Genomic DNA, 27,307 nt, shown 5'->3' on the forward strand with positions numbered 1-27,307 from the left:
TCAAGTAACCCTAGAAACCAGACAGAGCCAAGGCCAGGCCTAGGGTGGAAGCAGGTACTCACAGCCTGGGGACTAACAGTTACCATGCACGTACTCTGTGCCAGGCACTGTGTGAAGTGTTTTTCATGCATCAGCTCATTTAATCCCCACAACAACCATTTGTAAATGGTAAAAACTGTCAGCTCTAAGGCACTGACATCAGTGTTATTCCTCTAGGGACAGTGGTGTGTTATAAAGCTGCCACCTTGGGGAGGCGGAGAGCTTACTCTGCTGTCTGCCTGATGCATCAGTTCCTTGATGCCTTTATCTGGTCCAGGCAAGTTCGGAGCCACACGGTGTCAAGTTAACTATTTGCATGCAGCCTACTGAGAGGTCATAGGCTGTCTGAAAGGGGTGACTGTCCAGAATCTGGGGTTTCAGGATCCTCTGAGTGGTGTGGTGAAAAGGGCCTCAGACTGAGAAACTTACAGTCTGGTCCAACTACCTCTGGGACTTGGGGCAACTCATTCACTCTCTCTCCCTATCAATGAGAGGGTGGGCTATTTTCTAAGGTCCCTCCAGTTTTTTACCGGAATGAAGTGAACTTGGGAACATCAGTTAATAAGCAAGACTGTATGAGTCTGGATCCCGATGAGCAGGAAGTGTTACTGCAGAGCAAAAAGACTGGAAAGACATTTTGGCTAGAATTAAACAGAAATGGACAGAATAACAGATTCAAGAAAAAAGAAGAAAGGAAGTGAGCGGCATTTAAAGGTTTAATGCCAAAAGAGCAAGTTTCAAAGGCAAAATAGCAAAAACAGTCTGCCCAATGGATAAATGGGCTCCTTGGTAAGAAGGTTGGCAGGCTGGACACCAAAGGGAATTTATTTATGTCCCAGCAGGTCATATCCCAGGACTCTGATAGGTTTAGTCCTCTGCAATGGGAGGAGGGAGGTAGGGTCAGGACCCTCCACCGGGGGCGGGAAGTGGCAGGCCACCTAGCCTGTGCCACTGTACATCTGCTAGGCTGATCCTGTTCTAGACAAACACTCTTCGGGTTAGGATTTGGCTCCCCGTGTGGTTTGACTACAAGAATAGATGTCCTGCTGCTGATGGTTTTGAGTTAGTGGGAGGCTGTCTCAGTGACCAGATGGCCCTGGCACAGACAAGAGGGAGTCTCTGGGTCCTCAAAGAAGACGGACAGACCCAGCCGGATTTCTATTTGATGACATCTTGACCATGGCCAATTCGCCGCTCATTGATGATGTCTATGCCGTACAGACAGGAGGGCAGAGCACAGCACCAGGGACACTTAGCAAGTACAGGGGTTCTAGGCCCCAGGCTGGGGCTTGGGAACCCAATAGTGGGACCCTGTAATGTAACTAGAAGGAGAGAAACAAATAAATAATACTGGCAAGGGTGAGGCAAGACAAGCCCAAGTTTTCAAAGGGGATTCAGATGTCATTCTGGCACATAAGGTGAGGGTCAGACAGGCAACAGGAGTAACAGCCAAGACAACATGCCATTCAAAATAGCCGAGAAAGTTCCTTAATAATCCGCATGCTAGTGTTAGGATCATCAAGGATGCTTAAAAAAAAAATACATGGGCTTCGCTGGTGGTGCAGTGGACAAGAATCTGCCTGCCAATGCAGGGGACACGGGTTCGATCCCTGGTCCGGGAAGATCCCACATGCCGCAGAGCAACTAAGCCCATGTAGGCTCTGCTGAGCCTGTACTCTAGAGCCCGAGCTCTGCCACCCCAATGAGAAGCCCGCACACCGCAACGAAGAGTAGCTCCCACTCGCCGCAACTAGAGAAAGCTCGCGTGCAGCAATGAAGACCCAACACAGCCAAAAAATAAATTAAAAAAAAAAAATTTTTTTTTTAATTAAAAAAAAAATACAGATGGGGGAAGAGGCAGACCTAGAGACATTGATTTCATTAGTCTGGGGTGGAGGGTGCGGGCAGTAGAGAGGAGGGGTCTGGACATGTATTTTTAAAAAATTCCCCGGGGAGATCAGCTCGGTGCTTTGTGACCACCTAGAGGGGTGGGATAGGGAGGGTGGGAGGGAGGGAGATGCAGGAGGGAAGAGATGTGGGAACATATGTATATGTATAACTGATTCACTTTGTTATAAAGCAGAAACTAACACACCATTGTAAAGCAATTATACTTCAATAAAGATGTTTAAAAAAAAAAAAAAATTCCCCAAGTAGTTTTACTGTAATTTGCTTCCAAAGGTTGAAAACCATTGGCCTAGACAGTGGTTCTCAGTCTATTTTCGGAGGAGTGGGAGGCAGAAAAGGCATCTAGGAAGCATTTCCCCATTGTCCCTGCTGCCCCCTCTATCACCATCTTAGTGAAGGGGCTGTGCCTGTAGTTTAAAAAGCCTGATTCTGATATTCCCACCGGGCCACGGAGAGCCACTGGTGGGGTGGAGCTCAACAGCCTGCATTAACATTCTTATTATGTAATATTAGATTCTCACCAAAGAATAAGCATAACTTATGAGTAAGCTAAGCAGGATAATGATAAAAGACCCCCGTGACCCAAGTGAAATCCTAGACCTTTATTAACACGGTTGGTGTCACTGGCTCTCCTCCCTCCCCTCCTGCTCCTGCCATCCCACAGGAGATAACCCCCTTCCTCCATGGGGGCATTTTTAACAAGCAGGGCGTCCTGGCATCTCTGGAGACCAGGTTCTGGGCCTCTGGGAGGGAGGGGCCTGCAGGTTGGGGGTGTGGAGGAGGCGGGGAGGAGGATGGAGTGCCCAGGCTGTGAGCAAGGGGGGCAGAGGCAGGGGAGCCAGGCAGAGCGTGCCCCAGCCTCTAACAGAAGCAGAGGCGGGCAAAGCGTGTGTTAAAGAAGCGCTAGAGAAACCCCTTCAGACCCAGTACAATGGAGACCCAGATGCTCTCAGAAAAGCCAGGCTTTCAACGGTTTTGTTTTCCCAGCCCTGGCTGCTGCTGCCCAATTGACAGGCAGCCCATAGCTCAGGGGGTGCAGAGTTCAAGGCCCTTCGGATCTGTCAGACGAGAACAAAAAGGCGCAACTTGATCTCTCTTTCTCTATAGGCTAATCACAAGGGTGAGCTTTTCCTTGGGGTTATTATTCTATTATAAACCCAGATGCTTGAAGCAGATCAACTGTTACCTTTCTTAGAAGGTGCAAAGTAGGTCAGCGGCAATCTATCAGGGTGCACAGCCTCGGCCTGAGTGCCACAGGCTGTGTGAATAATTAAATCCACACATCCCTGAGATCAGTAGTGCAACAGGAGAGCATTTTCTCTCCCCAGGAGATTGTCAGGAATTAGAGATAAGAGGAAGCCAAAATATCCAGCTGTAGGAGCACCAACAGGGAGGAGCAATCCAGGAGTGGAGGGGAGGGGGGACGGGGCGGGAAGCCAGTTCTTGGGAGGCTGGGAGGTCTGAGGCAGGACTCTGGACAGGGTCTCCCAGAGGGGTCTGGGGAGGACTGCGTCAGGGGCTGTGTTATGAAACAGACGCTCAATATGAGCTGCGGCACAAGGACAAGGTGCGATCTTACTTAGGGGGTGGATATAACAAAAGGTCAGTTTAGGTGACACGAGCAGCCAGAGTGGCTTGGGGTTTATGGGCCTTAAATTTCCTATAACTTGGGCCTGGCATGGACTGGGGGTGTCTGATCCTGCAGGAACTGGGACCCTTAATCACACAGGGGCTTTTTGGTGTTTTTCCAGAGACAGCTGCTTCCACGGATAAGAAGCCTGGAAAAGATCAAAAGTTACCCACCACCTTGCACAAAGATGCACGTGCAAAGGTCTTCATTTGCTATAAAGAGCTGAAGGCTCTCAGGGGAAAACTCGTCACTCCTGGCTAATGAGGCCCCGGCAGATGACAATGTGGAAAATAAAACAAAGAAAGGCCAGCCTGCTCTCCCAGAGGCTGGTAGTGACAGTGTGGCATCCGACCCTGGACTAAAGATCTCCCAAGTGGGGAGAGTAACCAGCAAGCTACAATTTTTGGTGCAAGGCTGCACACTGCATACAATTTTTGGTGCACACTGCAAAATGGACCCCAGCATGGACTGTTGTGGTAATCAGGGTTATGTTGGTGGTAAATACTGGGTCCTCTCTTACTCTCCTCCTGGGAGTTTAAACTGTTACAACCAAACTGGAAAACAATTTGGCAGTCTGTCCTAGAGCTAAACATGTGTGTCTTCTATGACCCAGCAATCCCACTCCCAGGAATATGCCCAGTAGAAATGTGCACACACGTTTACTAAAAGACATGTATGAGAACATTCACAGCAACAGCATTTGTAATAGCCCCGAAGTAGCAACCACCCAGATGCCCAGTGATAGCAGGATGTCCAGGTACCCTGTGGGCTCTTGTACAGTAGAACACTATGAAGCAATGAAGTGCAACATGCAACAACATGGGTGAATTTCACAAAAATAATGTTGAGCAAAGGGAGCCAACGCAAGGGTACAGGCTGCCTGATTTCATTTACATAAAGCAAACAGTCAAAACCTATGGTGAATATACTGAAAACCACCCACTTCTGCACTTTAAATAGGCAAATTGTATGGAGTGTGAATTATATCTCAATTAAGCTGTTATTTTTTAAAAACTATGGTATTAGAAGTCAGGACAGTTGTTATCCTCGGTGAGGAGTAGTGACTAGGAGGGGGCACAAGGGGGGCTTCTGGGTGCTGGCAATGTTTGGTTTCTCGATTTGGGTGCTGGTTACAAGGGTGTGTTCAGTTGTGATGATTCTGTGTACCTTAGAACCTGTGCGCTTCTCTGTATGTATGCTATACTTCAATAAAAATAACCACAAATGAAGCAGGCCTGGCCTGGCAGGGCTCAAGTGCATGGGGATGGTGAGCTGGATGTGCTCACTCTCTTCAGAAAGGCCCCGACTGCCACCAGAGTCCCCCCAAGAGGACCCTGCAAGAGTTTATGAGGATGGGGCTCCCCATTCATTAGTGAAGCATCACCTGCAGGGCCCTGGAGTAATTCTCAGAGGAGAAAGTAGGGCGGGTCCACCAACCACTTCTATTCCCAGGGCTTGGCTCAAGTGGGCAGGTGTGGCCTGGGATGCCAGAGTATTCAGTAGGCCTGGTGGCATCCTTGCGTCAGCAGAGGCTGGGCCATGGCTACTGTGACTCCTCACAGCTCAGCCTTCCGGGGGTCTGATCTGTTGCGCCTGGACTGGGAAGGAGGCATATCCTCAGGGAGACCTTAAGGGACATCTGCCTGAGGTGGGCCAGCCTCTGCCTGCCTGGCAGCCCCAGCCAGGCTCTTCAGGGTGGGTTTGGGGAGCCTTATCAGTTGCTGCCTAACAGCCAGAGCACTGAAGCCCCCGGGAAGATGGATCCCAGGGGGAGTGCACTGAGCATGGGAGAGGGGCTCCCTGAGAACCCCAAGTAGAACAGAGGTGAGATTTTAAGGTACAGGGCCAATGGGAATTTGAGGCAGTGGGCCGGAGTAGGACATAGGACTGCTGCCCCTGGTGGACTCCTTTCACCCAGGGAGCATTAGAGGCCAAGTCCTTTATAAATCAGACAGTACAAAGGGCTGCTGCCAGGGCCAGGGACTTCTGACCCTCAAGATGCTGATTCAACTCTGCATTTGAAAAAAGTCTTCACAGATGAATCTGATGCACAGCTGGATGTAGAGACCACATGGATAAGTATCAATCACTTATTCATTCAACAAACAATTGCTGGCCAGCTACTCTCATTCCAGGTCAAGGCCAGGCTCTGGGAAAGCAGAAGAATACAGTCAGGCCTTGCCCTTAAGGAGCCCATAGTCTGGTGTCCAGGGAGAGGCCTGCGTATTACAGATAATTACAACACACAGGGATGACAGCAATGACAGGATTCTGGAGCACAGAGAAAGGGTGAAAGAACCTATTTGGGACTCTTTCGGCGACACATAATTTCCTCCTGATTCATTTGTTTCACAGGTCTGGATTTTTGTATTTTGCATTTAGGGACATAAAGTAGCTCAGGCCCAGCTCAGTAATTCTTAAATATTGTCCATGATAATTCACTCTGAAAAGAGGGCTTACCGCCAGTATCTTTCAAGCTGTTTTTAAAAAGAACAAGATAGGAAAGATAATAAAAGATAGTTAACTATGTCTGTTTCATAATTTCTACGATTAAAATCATCTAGAATAGGCGTATCTATTTTTCATAATTTTGGGGAAATTAATTTAGCTTATCATACATAAAGCAGTCCTTCAGACCTACCCCCCCCCCACACACACACACCTCCCGCCACACACATGCACAATAACAGACTCCAGCTGATTCTCCTCTTCCTCTAGGTCTGTACTACATGACATAAAAATATAAAAATCAAATCAGTTCCTGGCCTGGGTACCTCAGTAAGTGATGTGATCAGCAAAATAGGCTTAAATGCCTCCTTTTCCATAATCACAGAGATCTATGACATTTAGCCTGAAATTTCCTATTTTAGTTGCCACAGTGGCCCCTTCAAGAGCACCTGTCTCCTTTGGGCAATACAGCAGGAGCGCCCTGTCCATGTGGATCTAGTCTGGAGCAGCCCCAGAAACAGAGGAAACCGCCGAGGAAGGCACCCTCCCCAAACAGAAGCGTTACCTTGGTCCCGTGGTAGAAGTCGTCCACGCATGTGGCGTTCATGAAGGTCTGGTGGAAGTGGGTGCTGGTGTCGATGCCTCCAGGGATCACCAGTTTCCCAGTGGCATCAATCACCTTGGCCCCTCCGGGGATCATGAGCTCACGGCCCACCTGCTGGATGATGCCGTTCTCAATGTAGACGTCAGCCTCGTGGGTGCAGTCATCATTCACAACCTTGCCTCCCTTGATGAGAATCCGCACACTGGCTGAATTGGCAAGCATGTTCCTGTGAAAGGTGAGAGGGGGCACTGGTCAAGGTCAAAATTCCTTTTCACTGGCACCAAGGTCCCACCCCTTCCTGTGAGAGCCCAAACTCCATGGGCAGAGTAAGTGAGCAGGGATGGGGAGGAAGTTTCTCCACAGCCTGAGGACACTGGTCCTATAGCCAGCTGGGGTCACAAGCCTCCCACTGACCTCACAGCAGGACTCATTGGGAATCATGACACCACAGCAGTAAGGGTGAAGCTGGGGCCCAAAGAAACATCAATTTTCACCTTCTCAAAAAGTTGTGGTGGTTCTAAAGTATTTTCATACCTCTTGTCTCATTTTATTCCTAAAACAACCCAAGAAGTGGGATTTTACAGACGAGAAAACTGAAATTGCTAATAAGGAATTTATGGCTACTAAGTAGCCAAGTCAAACCCAGACGTCTTTTATGACCAACGTCCCCACTATACCATATGGTCCTGAAGATATCAGAGGCTCCTGGGACGTGTCTCAGAGAGCCAAATTCTCCAAGCCTCACAGCTGCTTAATTCATGTCATTCTTCAGATGGATTCTGATTCAGTTCACCCTCCTATGTTTGTCTCAAGTCCATGACCACACTGAAGCTCCACAGCTGGCTGCACATTGATAAGCTCATCCGATATGCTCAGGTCCCACCCCCAAAGATTCAGCTTTATTTGGTCCAGATTGGGTCCCCAGAATCAACTTTTCAAAAGCCATAGAACTCTACCATACACTTAAAGAAGAATTAACCCCAATCTCTTCCAGAAAATAGAGAGGGAAACCTTCCCAAGTCAGTTTATGAAGTCAGTACTGCCCTGATACCAAAGACAGACAAACACAGTACAGAAAACAAACAAACAAACAAACTATAAAGTAATATCCCATGAATGTAGATACAAAAATTTCTAACAAAATATCAGCAAATAGAATTCAGCAATATGTAAAAGAATTAAAGAATCCCACTATGCAAATGGGATTACTTCCTGGGATGCAAAGCTTGCTCAATATTTGAAAACCAGTCAATGTAATCCACCATATTAACAGTGCTTTTTCTGTATCACATAATCATATAAATTGTTGCAAAAAAGCACTGGACAAAATTCAACACCCATTCATGATAAAAAACTCTCAGGAAAGTAGGGAAAGAAGTTAACTTCCTCAAGTTAATAAAGAACATCACCAGGGACTTCCCTGGTGGTGCAGTGGTTAAGAATCCGCCTGCCAATGCAGGGGATACAGGTTCGATCTCCGGTCCGGGAAGATCCCACATGCCACGTGCTGCAACTACTGAAGCCTGCACACCTAGAGCCCGTGCTCCCCAACAAGAGAAGCCACTGCAATGCAAAGCCTGTGCACTGTAACGAAGAGTAACCCTTGCTCAGCACAACTAGAGAAAGCCCACGCACAGCAACGAAGACCCAACACAGCCAAAAATAAATAAATAAAAAATTTTTAAAAAATTACAGAACATCACCAAAAAACCTACAGCTAATACCAGAATTTATGAAAGACTGAATACTTTCCCCCTAAACTGGGAATAAGGCAAGGATGTCTACTCTCACCACTGTTATTCAACAAAGGGAGTTCTAGCTAGCACTATAACAAAAGAAAATGAAATAAAAGGCATATAGACTGAAAAGGGAAAAATAAAACCATTCTTATTTGCAGGTGATGTGATGGGAGCTATGCAGAAAATCTCAAAGAATCTACAAAAAATCTCCTAGAACAAATGTCAGTTCAGCAAGGTCACAAGGTACAAGATCAACATACAAAAAGCTATTGTTTTTCTATATACTAGCGATGAACAAATTGACACACAAAAAAATTGTAATACTTAGGTAGAAATCTAAGAAAATATACGGGATTTGTATGCTGAAAACTACAAAATGTTGATGAAAGAAACCAAAGAAAATAAATAAGTGGAGAGACATACAATGTTCATGGATTGGAAGACCCAGCATAGTCAAGATGTCAATTCTCCCCTAATTGATATATACGTTTAATGCAGGTTGATTTGGCAACTATCTTGACCATTCGGTATCTGAACAGAAATGATTTTTACTTAGGCTTAGAAAATATAGGACACAATCTGACCGGGGGAGGGAGACTACACCACTGCAGTGTCTCTGTGGGCTCAATAAAGCCCACCTTTCTACACGGTAAACTTATTCTTCAGGATCCAATCAATTGTTCCCTTTTCTGAGAAGACTTCCCCAACTCTCTGTACCTTCATGTGGCACTGGAGTCTATCTCCACCTCTGGACTAAGTCCTCAAAGTCAAAGGCGCAGCAGCAAACATCATTTCTGCCTGGTCCTCATCCCCAGCATCCAGTATAGGAAACTCAAAACTGTTCACAAATGAACAGTTTTGGCTGCATCTACTTGTTGCACCCTGATAATCAAACGGTTTAAAGCAACAAGCGGTAGGCCAATTCCATATTTGTTGTCCAGGACATTTGGCAACTCTGTGTCCAGGATAATGCTCAACTTTCATCCCTTTTCCAATACAGCACATCACTGTGAACAGAGCAAAGGAAGCGACATACTATCTCTCATCCTCGTCATTTCATTTTGCCTGCCACTAGGCAAGGTACAGGAAGCTTGTGTCCCAGGATGAAAAGGTCTCACAATCTGTTGAAGGAATAGCTCTTGTAAGGAAATAAGTCAACTATCTGGAGAGCTTAGCCTGCTCTCCTGGACACCCTTGGTTAGGCAGTTGTTTTTTTGTTTTTTTTTTTTTGTCAAGTTGACCAGATTGGAGTGCATGGAATCTCCACACCAAGAAAGTTTACAGTACCTATTCAGCCTCAACTGCCAGGTCTTCCTGCTGTTAGGAGAGGGTGGTCTGCTGGGGGTGGTGCTGGGAAACAAGACAGGTGGCTGGGAGTGAACCCTGTTCCCTTATACAGCAACATTGTCCCCCATGAACATCTGGTCCCTGCCAGGTATCATTTGGACCTTTGGGGAGAAGGGGTCCCTCCCCTAGTGTGGAAGGCCCTGGGCAGAGGCAGTGGGGAGGAGTTGGGTAGGCCAGAAGGATGGGGGGACAGGGACAGTCACAGCAACGAGCCCATTGTCTGAAGCTGGAATGAAGCTGACATATTTCAGGAGAACTTTTGTCCTAAAATCTGAAAACTGGAATTTTAATTTAACACACAATAATCAGGAAATGAGTTTGGTTCTTAGGTGATGGACAAAACCATTCTGGCCAAAGGAAGTCCAGAAAGCCTCAGAGATGCAGCCTCTCTCTCTCTCTCTCTCTCTCTCTCATTACAAAGCCAAGGCCAGGTGTGACCACAAAAGGAGAGATGCAAGTTATCAGAGGGAAATGATGGTAAGACACACACAATCCTCTGTGCAAATATATAATCCTCACCTTTTAAAGCAGCTTTAAGTAAGAGGAAAAATAGGAATGTTTATGCTGGGAAATTGCTGCATAGTCATTATGTCAATGTGGTAAATGAGAATATTGATTTGCTTATAAATCCAGAACACATGCTCATAGCACACACCTGGAGGGCAGAGACCCTGAAAGGGTGATATGATAATGATTTATGGGGGATTCTTATCTGAGCTTTGATGCTGGAATCATAAGCCAAGTGTGTTTTCTTCAATAGAAATAAGAAAACAGCTTTTAGTAAGCTAACACCCTGTGCCTGGAATTTAATTCACATGGCAGCCCCGAGAAGTAAGAACACGGCAGGAAGTATTAGCCTTGTTTTAAGATGAGGAAGTAGAGGTTTTGAAAATAACAGCTAGGGACTTCCCTCGTGGCTCAGTGGATAAGACTCTGAGCTCCCAATTCAGGGGGTCCGGGTTCGATCCCTAGTCAGGGAACTAGATCCCACATGCATGCGGCAACTAAGAGTTCGCATGCCACAACTAAGGAGCCCAAGTGCTGCAACTAAGGAGCTGGCAAGCCTCAACTAAGGAGCCCGCCTGCTGCAACTAAGACCTGGAGCAACCAAATAAATAAATACTAAAATAAAAAAAGTCTACCTTTAAAAATAAAGAAAAGAACAGGTAGCCCATTAAAGGTCACACCACTCCAGCGTGGAAGGATGGGCTTCATACCCAGGTCTGTGACTTAAAGGAAAGGTTATCAGAGTTAACTCTGGGTAGAAGAGTTTCAGGTGATTTTTACGTTCTTGATAGTTTTCTATATTTTTCAAATTTTATACAATAAACTTGTATTACCTTTTAGAATCTGAAAAGTGTGTTAAGAAGGTTTTTTTTGTTTGTTTTTGTTTTTTTTAAGCTACAAAGAAGCCAGAAGGAATACAATGTGACCCTTCATTCAGGTCCAGTGGGCTCAGTCCCTCCCTCTGTCACCTTCCATGCAAGGAGATGAAAAAAGAACCTGCTACCACCAGCCATAACACTGAATCCTTCTCTAGAACCCTTGGGCTGCCACCATGACTCACCCTGTCGTTTCCCACTTCCTTCTTGGAAATCCCTGAAGGCTAACTAGGCTCTGAAAAGGCTGGGCTCCCTCAACAATACTGGGGAGTCCTGGAATCTCTCTGGTCTGGAGATCCCATTCACACAGCCTGACCTAGTCCTAGAAATCCAGGCTGGAATGGACTGGACTCCCAGGACTACCTTAGAGGGAACTCATTCTCAGAGCTTGGAGGGTGCTGTTAATGCTCTTAGTAAACACCTACTGTATACTGGGCCCCTCCCTAAGCCCATCAGATACATTATCTTATTTGATCTTTACAATACCCTGAGATAGGTACCATTATTGTCCCCAGTTTTACCATGAGGAAGCTGATGCTTAGAAAAGTTAAAGGAACTTCCTCAAGGTCACACAGCTAGTTTGTAACAGGGTAGGAATTGAAAGCCAGATAGTCGTTTTCAGAGCAGTTATGAACTGAATGTTTGTGTCCTCCCAAAATTCATATGTTGAAGTTCTAACCTCCAGAGTGGCTATATTTGAAGATGGGGCCTCTAAGGAAGTTTTTAAGGTTAAATGAGGTCATAAGGGTGGGGCCCTGATCAGATAGGATTAGTGTGCTCATAAGATGAGACAACAGAGAGCTTTCCCTCTCTCCCCTACCCCCTCTCACCCCTGTGCACCATGCTTATGAGCAGAAGAAAGGCCATGTGAGGACACAGTGAGAAGGTGGCCAGCTACCAGCCAGGAAGAGAGTCCTCACTGGAAACCAATTCTGTAAATAATGGCTTCAGTGTAAATAGTGGCCTGGCTGCTAGGTCTGATTAGGCACAATACTGTCAGCTCCCTCCAACCCTCTGGCAGACTATCAGCTTCAGACTGGAGGTTGTTGTCATCATAACTACCTGCAAGACTTCAGTCTTTTGGGATCACCAAGGCCTTAGAACACTCCAGGCCTGGACTCGTGTGTTTGGATAATATAATAGCTCCCTGCCCAAGGTGCTTTTGGAGAATATCTTTTTACAATGAACATTTATGTGCATGAAAATATTCTATAACTTCACTCCTTCTCAGTGTCAAGCACTGGAGACAACTCTGAAGGGACACAGGACTTGCTCTCAAGAAGCTCAGTCTAGTGGGCGAGAGAGACACAAATAATTGCATTACTAAGTGGCTAAAGTGTCCAGGGAACACTGGGTGCCTCTCACCAGGTACCAGACACCACAACTGTGACTGGATGAGGCCAGCAGGTTGGTGATGGGAGGGGTGTCTTGTTACACAAGTATCCTCCCCACGTTTCTACATTTCCAGATTGTCTACATCACCAAGATGTCTAATCCCTCCTGGTCCCCCCTTGCTGTTGACTTGTGTGACGGTTGACATTCATTATGCTTCTCACCTCCCCCAGCAACCTCATTAGCACCTCAGTCCTACAGCTTTCCCTGCTAGTCTTTGCTAAACGAAAGAAAGGAAAGACACACTGGCGTCTTTTCCCACAGTGTGCCTGCTGTCTGTGAGTGTACTATGCATGTATGGACATTACAGAGTGAGGGGGTGGGTGAGTGGGGAGATACTTTGGACCTCTTTGGAGAGTCCCCCCAAAAGGGAAAGGATTTGAGCACAGTTGTTGAAACACATGCTTAAGCAGTGCAAACGCCACCGGCTATGACTGTCTTTCCCTCTGCTCTGGTTGGGGCAGCACATTCAAAGAACATTCTTGTCAATGGTCATGGTCAAGAAGGTCAGGATCAGTTTTACTAATTTATGATTCTTCAAGTCACAGATTTTATCCCCAAACATCATAACTGTGTAGATAGAGCCAATATCCGGCCCACTGGCTTACTACATGCTATGGATTGAAGGTTTCGGCTCCTCCTCCCCCAAATTCATATGTTGAAGCCTTAATCCCAATGTGATAATAGTTGGAGATGGGATCTTTGGGAGATATTTAGGTCATGAGGGTCATATAGAGCCCTTATAAGAAGAGACACAAGATCCCTCTCTCACTCTCTCTCTCTCTCTCTCTGCCATATGAAGACACAGAGAGAAGATGACTGTCTGCAAGCAAGCAAGTTCTCGTCAGGAGCGGAATTGGCTGGCACATTGATCTTGGACTTCCCAGCCTTCAGAGCTGTGAGGAGTGAGCTTCTGTTGTTTAAGCCACCCAGTCTATGGTATTCTTATTATAGCAGCTCAAGCTGACTAAGATACCACATTAGATAGAAATAAACATTATAATCAAATCATCATTAAGTAACAACTGGGCCTTAAAATAAATACACCTCCTTTAAAGACTTCTGACTATATCCCCACACTCCCATTCGTTTAACCAAAAACTTTGATCATCCACCTCTTCTGTTTATTCGAACAAAAGGATTCAAACCACATATCTGTCCTTCCAGGAGGAAATGGGGAAAAACTGTCAGATAGTTCAATGCTATTATAAAAAATAGATCAGAGGAATGGAATTCTAGAGCTGCATAGATTCAAGTCCCCCCTGACTTTCCCTCCAGTCCTGGACTTTACCAACAGTGACCTTGAATCAAAGGGAACCAGTCCAGGACTAATGGGGTGGTGTTACGCTACAAATATTAAGGATCTTAAGAATTTTACAATTTATTCAGGGAATGACGCCTTCCACAGCAAGATGGTGGATATCTCCAGTCTGCAAAGATTTATCCAAGTGTACCCAGCTCGTATCCCCCAATTTCCTGGTCCTTATGTTCCTAAACCAGTGGTGGGTCAGAGCGAAGGTGATGTGCAGGCTGGGGGAAAGAGGGACTTCCGGATGGGGAGGGACAGCGGTGCAAGCTGGGAGCGCAGTCTTTCATGAGAAAGCCTCTTCATGCTTAAAACAGTAGCAATTATTGCTGTCTGCTCTCCAACAACTGCCTTGCTGGATGACAGTACGTTCCCGCACCGCCCACCCTCCTGCCCTTCTTCCTGCTGCTGAGCAACTTCCAGGGCAGAAATGCGCGGGGCCAGGGGTGCGTCCTGCCAAGGGGACAGTCAAGGCTACGGGCAGCTCTGCTTCTCATTCACAAAATGCACACGCCCCGCACTCCTAGAAGGTGCACAGTGTTCGTTCCGCCGACCCCAGCACCGTGTTTGGAGCTGCCTGCTTCTGTCATCACCTTCCACACTTCCCTGAGCCTGCAGGGAGGCGTGAGACGAGAGCGGCACAGTCTGTCCGGCACAGCTGCCTCCTGCCGGCAGCTCAGCGGGGCGGACGCCAGGCGGCTTCACGCTGGGCACAGACCCACAAACCAGAAGACTGCAAAGGGACACTTCTTACAGAAAGACCTTAAAACTAACCTGACAGTTATTGGTTTAAGATGTATATTTCCTCTTGACAGGCACTGGTTTAAGACTCATATTTCCTCTTTCAGTAGAATCCACAGGAAAATGTGTGATTTTACACACACTTGGTCACTGTGATAGCCAGGAATATGCAAGAGCTGCACACCGCCCCGTGACATGAAGGGTCTGTGGCATTTAAGCCGACCCTAATGGCAACCCGGAGTAGAAGCTGGAGGGGAGGTGAAGTTGCTCAGGTCACAGGGGACACGCTAAATGAATGGCATGTCTTGTCCCTTACTCCAAGCAGATAACATTTGCTAAAGGATCAAAGGACAATATATGTCACGGGTTTGGAAAAGAAAACAAAACCGTGCAGCTGTTTTTCTTCTTCTGATCAGCACATAGGGAAGAGAGACAGAACAATGGGAGAGGGGTGTTTGTGCTTAGAGCACCCTGGGATGATTCCGGAAAGGGGTTCTCTTGGAGTTGAAAATGAGAATAAATTAAAGGTTCAGCAGAACACAAAAACCAAAAAAAGAGAAGTTTGAGGTGAGTGGGAAACAGCTAAAGTGTTTAAGTTAATAGATTTATTTTTTAAAGAAAGTAAATTGTGGGGCTTCCCTGGTGGTGCAGGGGTTGAGAATCTGCCTGCCCATGCAGGGGACACGGGTTCGAGCCCTGGTCTGGGAAGATCCCACATGCCGCGGAGCAACTAAGCCCGTGCACCGCAACTACTGAGCCTGCACGTCTGGAGCCTGTGCTCCGCAACAAGAGAGGCTGCGACAGTGAGAGGCCTGCGCACCGCGATGAAGAGTGGCCCCCGCTCGCCGTAACTAGAGAAAGCCCTCGCACAGAAACGAAGACCCAACACAGCCAAAAATAAAATTAATTAATTAAAAGAAAAAAAAAGTAAATTGCTTTCTAAATAGTGAAGCACTAAACAGTTCTTAACTAATGCTAAAGCACACTGTAATTTTATAACTAATTCTTAATGGGCTTTATCAACTCTTGAGTAGATTTTAAATAACATTTATAACCTACGTGTAAGGTACAAAGAATAATGACACAAACACCTGTGAACTCAACATTGTTATTACCGTGTTCAAGAGCCAGCACCTCCTTCATCCCAACCCACATTCCCCTCCTGGAGGTAACTTCTCCCCTAGTCAATTTGTATGAATTAATGACTAATAACAATTAGGTGACAAGTAAGAAAAACAAAAGGACAAGATCACAGCTGCTCCCACCCCGTGACCACCCCTCCCCACATCCCATAGTCACACTTCACCTGCTCTATGACTGATTTCTTCACCACCTAGTTTTCTGCTTGCCTAGGTAAGAAGGAATCTGGGAAACTCCACTATGCTAAGAACGAAGGAGTGGGGGAGTTTTAATATCATCCAAACGCCCACTGGACCACTCCACTGGGATGTCCTACAGGCAGCACCATTCACCTGGCCCAAAACCAACTGCACTGTCCCCATCACCCACCCAGAAACCCGGGTCTTTTCCTGGATTCCTCTCCAACCCAGGCTAGGAGGGCTGGCATGCACCTGGGAGTTTTGTGCAAAAAGTTTCGAGGGATTCTAGAAGTAGAAGTCAACCGTGGGAAGAGGAACTGGGGGAGGTAAAAGGACAGGTCCTCTGTCTCTCATCTGGGGCTCTCCAAGGACTGGTGGGGACCTGGAGGCCAGGGACCTGGACGGGAAGAACGGCTGGTCAGGCCAAGGGGTAGCTAGCTCAGTGAGGGCAGAGGCTAGAGAGGCTGTGGCCGATGTTACACCCACCCTGAGACACACTGTATCCTTCATCTGCTAGCAACACACTGTTTCTGCATCTAACTGGCCAGCCAGGAAGCCTCTACCATCCCAGGGGCCCTGTTTCCTTTAACCCAGGGGCTGGGCAGGGTCAAGGCTATGGGTGGCAGGTGAGGGCTGGCCCAGGGTGTTTGTAACTGGGGACCATCTGTACAAGACCATGAAGCATCTGCATCTGGAATACTGCCACCACCTTTGCTACCACATGGTACAGAAGGTAGAATTAGACCAGGTAGGACAGGAAAGGGCAAGACTACTGGTGAGAGCCGAGCACCAGGGCAGCCTCTTCAGGCAGTAACAGGAAAGGGGATGACCGCAGTCTGTCAATGTGACGGATGTGAATGTGGTGACCAAGGAAGGGCTTGCCCCTGAGAAAGTGTAAAATACCAGCTTAGGACCGGGGAGCTGCTACAAGTAAAGTCCAAGAGGTGGGCCTGGCTTCCGGGAAAGTGTCTATAAATCCAACGGGGGTGAGTCCTTAACAGGCTAAGATCAAGTAAGTGGTTTTAATCCCATGGGTTCATCTGGCCTGGCCTGGCCCCGCAGGGCGGGGCTTACCGAGCGAGCACCGTCAGTGCTCAAGAGAGCAAAAGCGAAATTCCAAAGGATTAGCTGTGAGAGAGTGGTAAGAAATGGAGCCGCAGGCCACTTGTTCGACAAGATTAGCTATGAGAGAACTTGGGTAGTTGTTAGAAGGCAAAGCTGGGCGTGCATGTGAGTGTGTGTGTTGCTGACCCGGAACAGGCTTCTCCGCGCGCTGACACACGTGTGTGTTTGTGTGGGCATCCCCGCCCGGCATGCCCAGTTTCCGGCATTTGGGCAGCAACGTAGCTCCTTTCAGGTGCCCACTTACTCACTGAGGTCAGGAGGCTCATTTGAGACCCGGAGAGGCTGAGCACCAGCAAACACCAGTAAGTATGAGTTAAATCCCCCTTCCGTGAGCCCAGCTGCCCAGGGCCCTGGAAGAAGGGCAGAGGAAGGTGTGCACACACTGGAGACAAGGCTTCCTGACTCCTGACTGAGGCTTTAGCCAGAGAACACCTGGCCTTTCGTGACAAGTAGTGTCACCACCACCACCACCAGAACCCTCCCGGTTCTGGCCAACCCTCTGGCAGATTCCTCAGCCCTGCTGTGCTTTCCATGCTCTCGCCAGCTGTCTCCAGGCCCCAGAAATAATTCCATCAACTCCCTTGGAAGGACGGCAGCTGCAGCTCAAGGGTCTCCAGCGGCCCACAGAGTGGCTGCTTCCTAGAACGCCAGCCAAATGGCAGAGAGGGCCAGCGCCACGGCCAGAAAAGGGGGAAGTGCTCTTCTCACTGAGACCTACATTCTCAGGCAGGGGTTGGGGAAAGTCACAAGCAGGGGAAAGGAATGAGTTTTCCCAACTATAAAAGCATCACAAACCTGGGCTACGTGATAAAGTCTAGATTTGGGATAGAAACAGAGCAGGAAAATAAAACTACTCTTTTAAACTGAAAATGAGTATGAATTAACTACAGCCATATACAATGTCTTGAGAACAATAATTGAAGGAAAGAAGCAAGACACAAAAAGTAAGTAAGGTATGATTCCATTCATATAACGTTCAAAAACAGGTAAAAGTGAATTATAGGCACATAGTGGTAGAACTATGAAGAAAAGGCCAAGGAAAAGGTTCTCAGAAAAGTCAGGTTGGTGGTTCTCTCTGGGGGAGAGGGGGCTGTGTTTGGGGAGGGCCACAAGCTTCTTGAGAGCTGCAAATACTCGAGTCTTTTACCTGGGTGGGGGTTAAAATAATTTAAATTATTCTTTAAACTGTCCATATATTTTCTGTGCTCTTCTGGATGTATCCCATAAAACATTTCACAATTAAAAAAAAAAAAAAGACAGAACTGCATGCCAGTATACAAAAATGGTATGTCAAGTACTATTACAACCATGTGAAAATATGCATTCAAAAAATAGACCAGATGAAAATAAACAACAACGTTTGTTATGGGATTGTAGGTGATTTCCCCTTCTGATTTTTCAAATTTTCTATATATTAATTTTATAATGAAAAGTAAATATGGTCATTTAAAATGACATAAATACTTCTATACTGTTTGAAAAAAATTGACATAAGGTAAAAGACGTTCTCTCTTCTTTTCAGTAGGTCTTGCCATCACCCTGCCACCTTCTGGAAGATTTCCTAAAAGGACTGGGCTTTGAAACAAACCAATCTCCTTCCTTATATCGACTCTTAAGTAGATTTCAGAAGGACACAAACTTTTTTCTCTGTGATATGACTCCTTTAAAGAGGTACCAGATATTTCAACTTGGGCTTAAAACGTGCTTCCAGGCCTCTCTCCCAAATGCAATGCTTTTACCTGCCATTGACTTAACACCACTAGTTCTTCCGCTCAATCAGTGACCCACTTCCTGTGCCTGCTTCTGCCAGCTGCCTTCCCATGGACCAGACTCACCTCCATCACTGAGGCAGATGGGTATTTTTACCCCAATCCAGAATTCCTGGAGCCTGAGAAGCAAACCTCATCAGTGCCCATGGATAGACATGACTAATGGAACCCAACTTTGGGGAGATGGGCAGCAAGGCGGGTGAGCCACGGTGAGCTTATCAACTCCCTCCTAGAGACAAACTCACATGGGTGAGACAGCCGGGCACTTGCGGGAAGCACCTGGAGTGGCAGGCCAAGTGGGCACGCTTAGGAGGCTTAAAGAAAGGACTAGGGATGAAAATGACCAACTTCCCCTTGACTGGGGCAGTGATGCCATTAGCTTGATTGTGTCCATATTTCAGAGACCTGTTTAAGGGAGCAGCGATTGAGAGTGAGTGGGACACAAAGGAAGTAAAGGGGGATATGAGGAGGAGACGGAGTGGGCGACGGGGTAGGGCCGTGCCACAAGCACCGAACTTGGCTTTGTCCCTCTAGCCGTATGACTGTGGGCACATCCTTAACAGCTCCAAGCCCATCTTCACAGCTGTAAAGTGGCCATTGGCACCATCCATCCACATCACTGCTATTAAGCTCTTTTTGTGTCACACACAATTTCATATAAATCGTACAACAACCCTGTGAGGTCATTAAACATTATCATCCCCATTTTATAGCCAAGGAAACTGTGGGTTGGAATTCATATTTACTAGACTGGAGCTCCTAGAGAGCAAAGGTTATACCTTATTTTATCCTTCCCAGGGTTGGCATGCAGAGTGGACTCATTAAATGCCAGTTGAAGGAAAGCCAGAGGATTGATCATATGAAACAGCGGTGGGAAAGCATTTTATGAGTACAAAGTGTTAGCCACAGTAATGGGCTGTTAGCAATGGCAGGAAGGCATCTCAAAAGAGAGTTCTGTGCCAGTTGTGAGGGTGTTTGGTGCAAGCCTGGGGCAGAGGAACAAAGCAGGCATTCTGTGGAATGAAAAAAAGACAAGAGGCAGAAGTAAGCAAAGATGGGCTGGGAATAGCAAGCCGACTAACGGCCTTGGAGCAGAGAGGTTAGGCTGGGATGAGGAAGCAGCTTGGAGAGCCAGGGTGTGCAGAGCAAGAGGCTCAGGCTTCTGAATGAGATCCGCAGGGCCTGGGAAGCCCTGGAGCATTCAGAGCAGGATGCTGAGTATGGTCAGGGGATTCGGGGGCTGGTCTTCCTGCTTGTTTACCTGGCACAGGTTGAATGGAGGCTGGGAGAGCAGTGACTGCTGTGATCTCGGCATGAGGATGCAGTAGGTTAATTACGTAGTGCTCACAGAATAGAAAAGGAAGGAGCAGAGCTTGGAAAGGACTGAATGCTGGGAGGGTCTCTGGAGGAAAAGGAAAACAGACTGGGGACGACAGTAAGAATGGCAGCATGGGCAAACAGAGCGAGCAGAGAGCTGTGGACAGATGGAGACCAGCTGTCAGGGCACGCCTGTGCTTTGTGGAAACGCAATAATAAACGCTGATTTCAGCTTCTCTCTCTAGGAATCCCTTAGGTCAGTCAGAAGATGGCAACTGACCCAATCACCCAAGGTAAGCAGGTGGCGGAGGCCAGACTGTTAACGTTTACTGAGTGCTACTATGTTAGGGGCTGTGAAGGCTCATAACACATGGCATTTCATTGAAACAACCTCACAATTGCCCTTGGAGGTGATAGGCTGTCTCCACTCGACAGATGATGACGAGGTGATGACTGGCCAACATGACACAGCTTCACGGAAAGGAATAGGAGTAGGGGTAATTCTAAACACCAAATAATACCAGAAGCAAAAGGTCTGGACGGTGCTAATAGGCTAACATTTTTATTTACTCGTTTGTTGAACATTTAGGAGACACTTCAGACAAAACACTCTACTCAAGCACTGTTCATCCTACCCACTAAATCTGTTTCTTAAACTCTTTTCTCCAAACCCACCACCTCAGTCCAGGTCCTTGTCCGCTGCCTGGATGAGGACATCACCATTACCTGGATACTTTTTTTTTTTTTTTTTTTTTTATTTTATTTATTTATTTATTTATGGCTGTGTTGGGTCTTCGTTTCTGTGCGAGGGCTTTCTCTAGTTGTGGCAAGTGGGGGCCACTCTTCATCGCGGTGCACGGGCCTTTCACTATTGGCCTCTCTTGTTGCGGAGCACAGGCTCCAGACGCGCAGGCTCAGCAATTGTGGCTCACGGGCCTAGTCGCTCCGCGGCATGTGGGATCTTCCCAGACCAGGGCTCGAACCCGTGTCCCCTGCATTGGCAGGCAGATTCTCAACCACTGCGCCACCAGGGAAGCCCTACCTGGATACTTCTAATTGGTCTCCCAGCCTCCACACTCTTAGCTCACTGAGCTTGCTAAGATGCAAATCAGATCACAGGGGCAGGCTTAGCACCTGCTAAATGGTACTGTACCAAGTGCCAGATGCTGCACGCCCCCACCCCCCAGCCCTGGAGCTCACAAGTTTGTAGTGGAAAGAAATGCATAAACAAAAATTTCAATATGAGTTAAGAGAATAGCTGTGTCAGTCCCAGAAGGGGCAGGAAGCACTTAACATTGACTGGGATAAAGGACTGCTTCGCAGAGGAAGTGCCCTTGAGGTGAGTCTTGATAGTTGCTTAGGAGTTCACCAGACAGTGGGGGAGAAGACAAGCATGGGCGTTGCAAACAGAAGCAGAGCGGTGCTTTTGGGATGGTTGATATATTTGATTTATGAGGATGGAGAATAGGCAGAGCCCAGATCATCCAAGGCCTGGTGGGCTAGGCCAAGAGTGTGGGCTAGATGCTAAGTGCATCAGGAAGGCTTGCTGATATGGCAAACAAGGAAGTGACATCATTAGATTTACATTTTACATAAAAAATAAAAGTATAAAGTACTAGAAGGAAACATAGATATTTTTATAAATTTTGGATGGGTTACGATTTTCTTAGCATAATCTAAAGCCAGAAACTATAAAACATAAGATTGATGTAGATATGACTAAAATAACAATGAAAAACTGTGATGCAGCAAAAGATACCACAAACTGCTTTTAACAAAGACAAATAAAAACTGGTTATGACATGTTTGCACCATATAACTAACCCTAACTAAGGATACCTGTAATATGTAAGAGCGCTTATAAATCTTAAGAGAAAGACAAACACTCCAGTACAAAAAATAGGCAAAGGATATGAATAGGTAACCCACAGGGGTGGGGGGAATATAGACAGCTAAGAAGCAAATGAAATAATGTGCATCTTTATGAATAATCAAAGATATGTGAATGAAAACAATGAAATTACGTTTTTCACTTATCATAATGGCATAGATAAAAGAGAACAAAGCCCAGAGCAAGTGAGAAAAGCATGTACTCACTCTCAGACACCATTCGTAGTTCAAATTGGTACAATCTCATCAGAAGGAAATCTGTATGAAATCTGTCTGTATGAAAACTTAAAATGTGCATTCCACATCTAAAAACTTCTTCTAAGAAAATAGTTGGACCATTGCACAAAAATGTATTATGTGGGTATTTTGCTGCATTGCTGTTTATAATAGCAAATATTTTGAGAACAAGCTGAAGGTCTATCAATCTGAGGACTGTTTAAATAAATAATGGCATAGTCACACAATAGAAGGCTATGCAGCCATTGAAAAGGATTGTTTAGATCTCTGAGTACTGACAAGGGAGGCTGTCTATGATTCAGCGTTACGTTAAGAAAAGCAGGTTACAGAACAGGACCTGTGGTGTGTGTATCTACTTGTGTATTTACATATAAGTGAGATTTCATATATATATATGAATATTAAATCTCATTTATATGTAAATCTCATTTATAAATATTCATCTATATACATAAACTCACACATAAATGAGCTTTCTGCCTAAAACACTATTAACTGCAGTTGTCCCAGAGAAAGGGAATTGCAGCAGGACTCAATCTCTCGGTACTATTTGATTACATAAATATTTTTATAACAAACTAGCTGTGGAATTGACGATAGCCCTGGTCAAGCAAGCAGCAACACTGGAATACACTCTGAGGAAGTCTGTGCCAGCGCAGGCAATCCACTAGCGAGTCAACATCTCTTGTACATTTATTCAACTACCATTCATCAGTACATCTCATGGCCTATGGGATCGCTCTGCTCTGATGTCTCACTGGCCCTTCAAACTCATCACATCTAAAACTAAGCTCATCATACTCTTTCTGCACCTGGCTCCTCTTCCAGTGTCCCCTATCTCAGTGAAAGACACCCCACCTCCCACCCTGGGACCAAGCCAGCACCAGGGGCATCATCTTCAATGAAGAGAGCAAATGGGGGCCACCTCCACAGGCAATAGTGAATGGCCCCCTTCCTCCACTCCGTTCATCGGGGCCCCAGACAAGACAGAGTCTTTTCAAATGGCTGCAAAATAGGAGCTGAACACCCTCTCTAACCCGGCCCATCTGGCTGCTGCCTTCCTTGAATGAACAGTTGGAGAGAGGGTGCAATGGATTGTTCGGGGTCCAAAAGCTTTTCCTGGTGGTTGAGTCTGAAAAAGTAGAGATACCTTCATTCACTTAAACAAAAAGAGCTAATGAGCCTTTCCTTCAGCCCTTGCTGGGCTGTGGAGCACCTGCTGTGTAACTGCCAACAAAAGGGATGAATAAGTCTACATCTCTTGAAAGCAAGTAAATGGGAGTAATGGGAAGTCTGGTTGTCTGCCCATCTAATTCACCCTGAATGCCAGCATTTCCTCTTTTTCTTGTTCATCTGCTCATACTAGAAAAGGGGAGGAGTTGGAACTGATGACAGACTCCCAATTACCTTTATAAACACAATTTATTTCCCTTTCCTTCCCAGAAAGGCTGGCCAGATTCCCTAGGTTCCCAGTCCCTGGCAGACTCTTCCCAGCCCCAGCCCAGGCCAAGGACCAATCCCTGAAGACAAGTCTAAAGACTAGAGTCCAACATGCTAAGACATCCATTTAGGACACCTGGCTCTGGACAAGCCCTGAATGTGCACTCTACCTCTTCTGCTGTAGAGGGTCAGACCCCAGATTCCACATCAGGTACCAGATGCCTTGCGCCCAAGCCCTGCTTGGTAAAGGGTCCACTATCTCATGCCTGGTAGGCTGGCATGCTCTTCCTTCTTGTTGCTTATTGCCTTTTCTGGGAGTCGAGTCCTGCCCATCTGTGTCTCAGGCCCCTCCACCTGTTGGCACACTCTTCTGACACCAACTGCTTCCTCTCACCACCTGTGCCCACACTTCCGTCACTGTGCTCTACCTGCTGTTTTCTGACACATGCCTGGGTTCCTACCAGCTGTGGTCTCCACCGTCATGGGTATGCTGCGCAGTGGAATGAAGGTGCTCCAGTGTCTGTGGCTAGTTGCCCCCTCACCCCACCCCCACCCATTCCAGTTCTAGTCCTTCCCAACTGGCCTGCTTCTGTTGAGGGTCACCAAGTGATCCACAGAATGAGGCAGCTTACATGATTAAAACATTTATCTCATTTACAATAGCACCAAAAACATGATGAATTTGACAAAAGGTGTGCAAAACTTGTACAACGAAAACTACACAACGTTGTTAACAGAAACTAGAGAAGAACTAAGTAAATGAAATATTTACTTTTTTGTTTGTGGATTGGAAGACTCAACATTGTTCAGATGACAGTTCTCCCCAATTTGATTTAGAGATTCAACACAACCTCAATCAAAATCCTAATAGACCTTTTTATGGATCTTGATAAGCTGATTCTAAAGTTATATAAAAATGTGTACAACCTAGAATAGGCAAACTAATTTTGAAAAAGAACAAAACTGGAAGACTTACATTACCTGATTTCAAGACTTACTATAAAGCTACAGTAATCAAGACAGTGTGGTACTGGTTTAAGAATAGACAAATATATGGATAGTGCAGAATGGAGGGTCCAGAAATAGGCCTACATATATGTATGGTCAATTGATTTTTGACAAAGGTACCAAAGTAATTCAATGGAGGGAAAGGTAGTCTTTTCAACAAATGATGATAAGCAAATGTACTTCCATGTGGGGAAATAATGAATTCAAAATGGATAATAGACCTAATCATAAATACTAAACTATAAACCTCTAAAAGAAAACATAGGAGAAAGTCTTTAGGATCTTGGGTTAGGACAAAAAAAAGCATGAACCCTAAAAGATAAAATTGATAAATGGAACTTAATCAAAATTTAAAACTTTTGCTCTTCAAAAGATACTGTTAAGAAAATGAAAAGTCATAGACTGGGACAAACTATTTGCAAAACATATACCTGCAAAGGACGTAACCAGAACATGAAGAGAATTTCTTTACTCAATAAGAAGACAAACAATACAATAAAAAATGAGCAAAAGACTTGAAAAGACACTTCACAAAAAAGATACAAATGGCAAATAAGCTCACGAAAAGATGTCAACATCATTGATTACCAGGGAAACGCAAATTAAAACCATAATGAAATAGCACTGCCCATTAGAATGGCTAAACTTAAAAAGACCAGTAATATCAAGGTTAGAATGGATGTGGAATAACTGGAACTCTTGTGCATTGCTGGTAGGAATGTAAAATGGTGCAACCATTTTTGAAAATATTTTGGCAATTTCTCATAAAGTTAGACATACACTTACCATACTACTCAGTAGTCCCACTCTATAGATATTTGCCAGAGAGATATAAAGATATGTGCACACAAAGACTTATCCTTGTAATAACGTTTTTCATAATGACCCCAAACTGGAAACAACCCTAGCGTCTACCAGCAAGTGAATGGATAAACAAATTGTGAGTACAGTACTAATTCCAAATAAACAAGGGAATAATACTCATTAATAAAAAGCAACTAACTCCCAGAGAATGGGAAGAAGATTTGCAAATCAGATATCTGACAAGGGACTTATATCTAGAATATATAAAGAATTTCTACAACTCTGTAATAAAAAGACATAACCCAATTTAAAATTGGGCAAAGGATCTTAATCGACATTCCTCCAAAGAATATGTATGAATGACCAATAAACACACGAAAAAATGCTCATTTAGCAATCCGTAGGGTGCAAATCAAAACCACAATGGGATACCATTTCACACCCACTAGGATGGTTATAATAAAAAAGACAGATAATAACAAGTGTTGGCAGGGATGTGGAGAGAAACTGGAACCTTCATGTACTGCAGTAGAAATGTAAAATGATGCACCTGCTTTAGAAAACAGTCTGGCAATTCCTCAAAAAGTTATAGAATCACTGTATGTCCCAGAAGTTCCACTCTTAAGTATACTGTATACCCAAAAGAAATGAAAACATATGTCCACACAAAAACTTACACAAGAATGTTCATAGCAGCATTATTTATAATAGCCAAAAAGTTGAAACAATCCAAACCTCCATCAACTGGTGAAAGATAAACAAATGTGTCAAATCCATGCAATGGAATATTATTCAGCAATAAAAAGAGAAGAGGTATTGAGTCACGCCACAACATGGGTGAACCTTGAAAACATCATGCTAAGTGAAAGAAGCCAGTCATGCTGGAGTACATATTGAACCCATTTCTAACTTATGGGCTGCACAAAACCAGGCAATGAGGCTGGATTTAAGCCGTGGGATACCATTTGCTTGCCCAATCTATAGCTAGAGTAGGGTTTCTCAGTCTTGGCACGACTGAAATTTTGGGTTGGTTAATTCTTTGTTGCAGGGACTATCCTGTGCGTTGTAGCATATTTAGCAGTATTCTTGGCCTCGACCCACTGACGCCAGTAGCACCTGCACAGTTGTGACAACAAAAATGTCTCCAGACATTGCCATATTGGCGCCTAAGGGGCAAACTCTCCCCTGGTAGAGAAACACTGATCTACAGTGATAGCAGATCACTGACTGGGGAGGGAGGAGGAAAGGGGATTGAACAGAAGGAGGCACAAGGGAACTTTGGGTGGTAATAAAAATATTCCATATTTCAATTGTGGTAATGATTACTCAGGTATATAAATATGTCAAAACTCTTAAATGAACACTGAAAATGGTTATGTCTATTTTATGTAAATTACACCTCAGCAAAGTTGACTTAAAAGCAACAAAAACACATTAAAAAGAGGACTGCTAAAGGGAACTCAGAAAAAGAAGAGATATAATTTAGTAGGAATTATATTTAATGCCAAGATTCCTGGCAGTTAGAGCAAAGGGGGGAATGGTTTGGGAGGGAAGGGGAAAACTCTTCCTATTATTGGATAAAAGGGAGGCTCCGATTCACCCAAAGGAAAGGCATTTTGAATCCCAAATAATTCCCTGCTCTCCTCTACCCTAAACGAACTTTCAAAAGAAGGTCTTAGAATGTTTTTGAGAAAGCAGGTCTGCTCTCTATGTAGATAATTCTAGAAGGAATTTATTAGATTACTCTTTAAGGAAAATAAGAAACAGATATATTTTTGCAGAAGGAGCAGAAATATTTCCCCAGTGGTCATTTTTAATATAGAGCAAACATCAATAAAAGGCTGAGGAAATATCATTAAATT

General features: G+C 45.4%; 1 protein-coding gene across 2 annotated transcripts in view; it reads right to left on the reverse strand.

Moving 5' to 3' along the window:
- Positions 1-27,307, reverse strand: part of DPYSL5 (dihydropyrimidinase like 5) — an 89,530-nt gene that overhangs the window by 43,258 nt on the left and 18,965 nt on the right. For both annotated transcript variants that reach the window (XM_082428022.1, XM_082428023.1), the window contains exon 2: positions 6,591-6,855. In XM_082428022.1, the coding sequence (XP_082284148.1) occupies positions 6,591-6,851 (261 nt within the window). In that variant the 5' untranslated portion in view covers positions 6,852-6,855. The remainder of the gene's footprint in view (positions 1-6,590; positions 6,856-27,307) is intronic.

Source organism: Balaenoptera physalus (genome assembly GCF_965194825.1).
Source record: "Balaenoptera physalus genome assembly, chromosome: 15".
Lineage (NCBI taxonomy): Eukaryota > Metazoa > Chordata > Mammalia > Artiodactyla > Balaenopteridae > Balaenoptera > Balaenoptera physalus.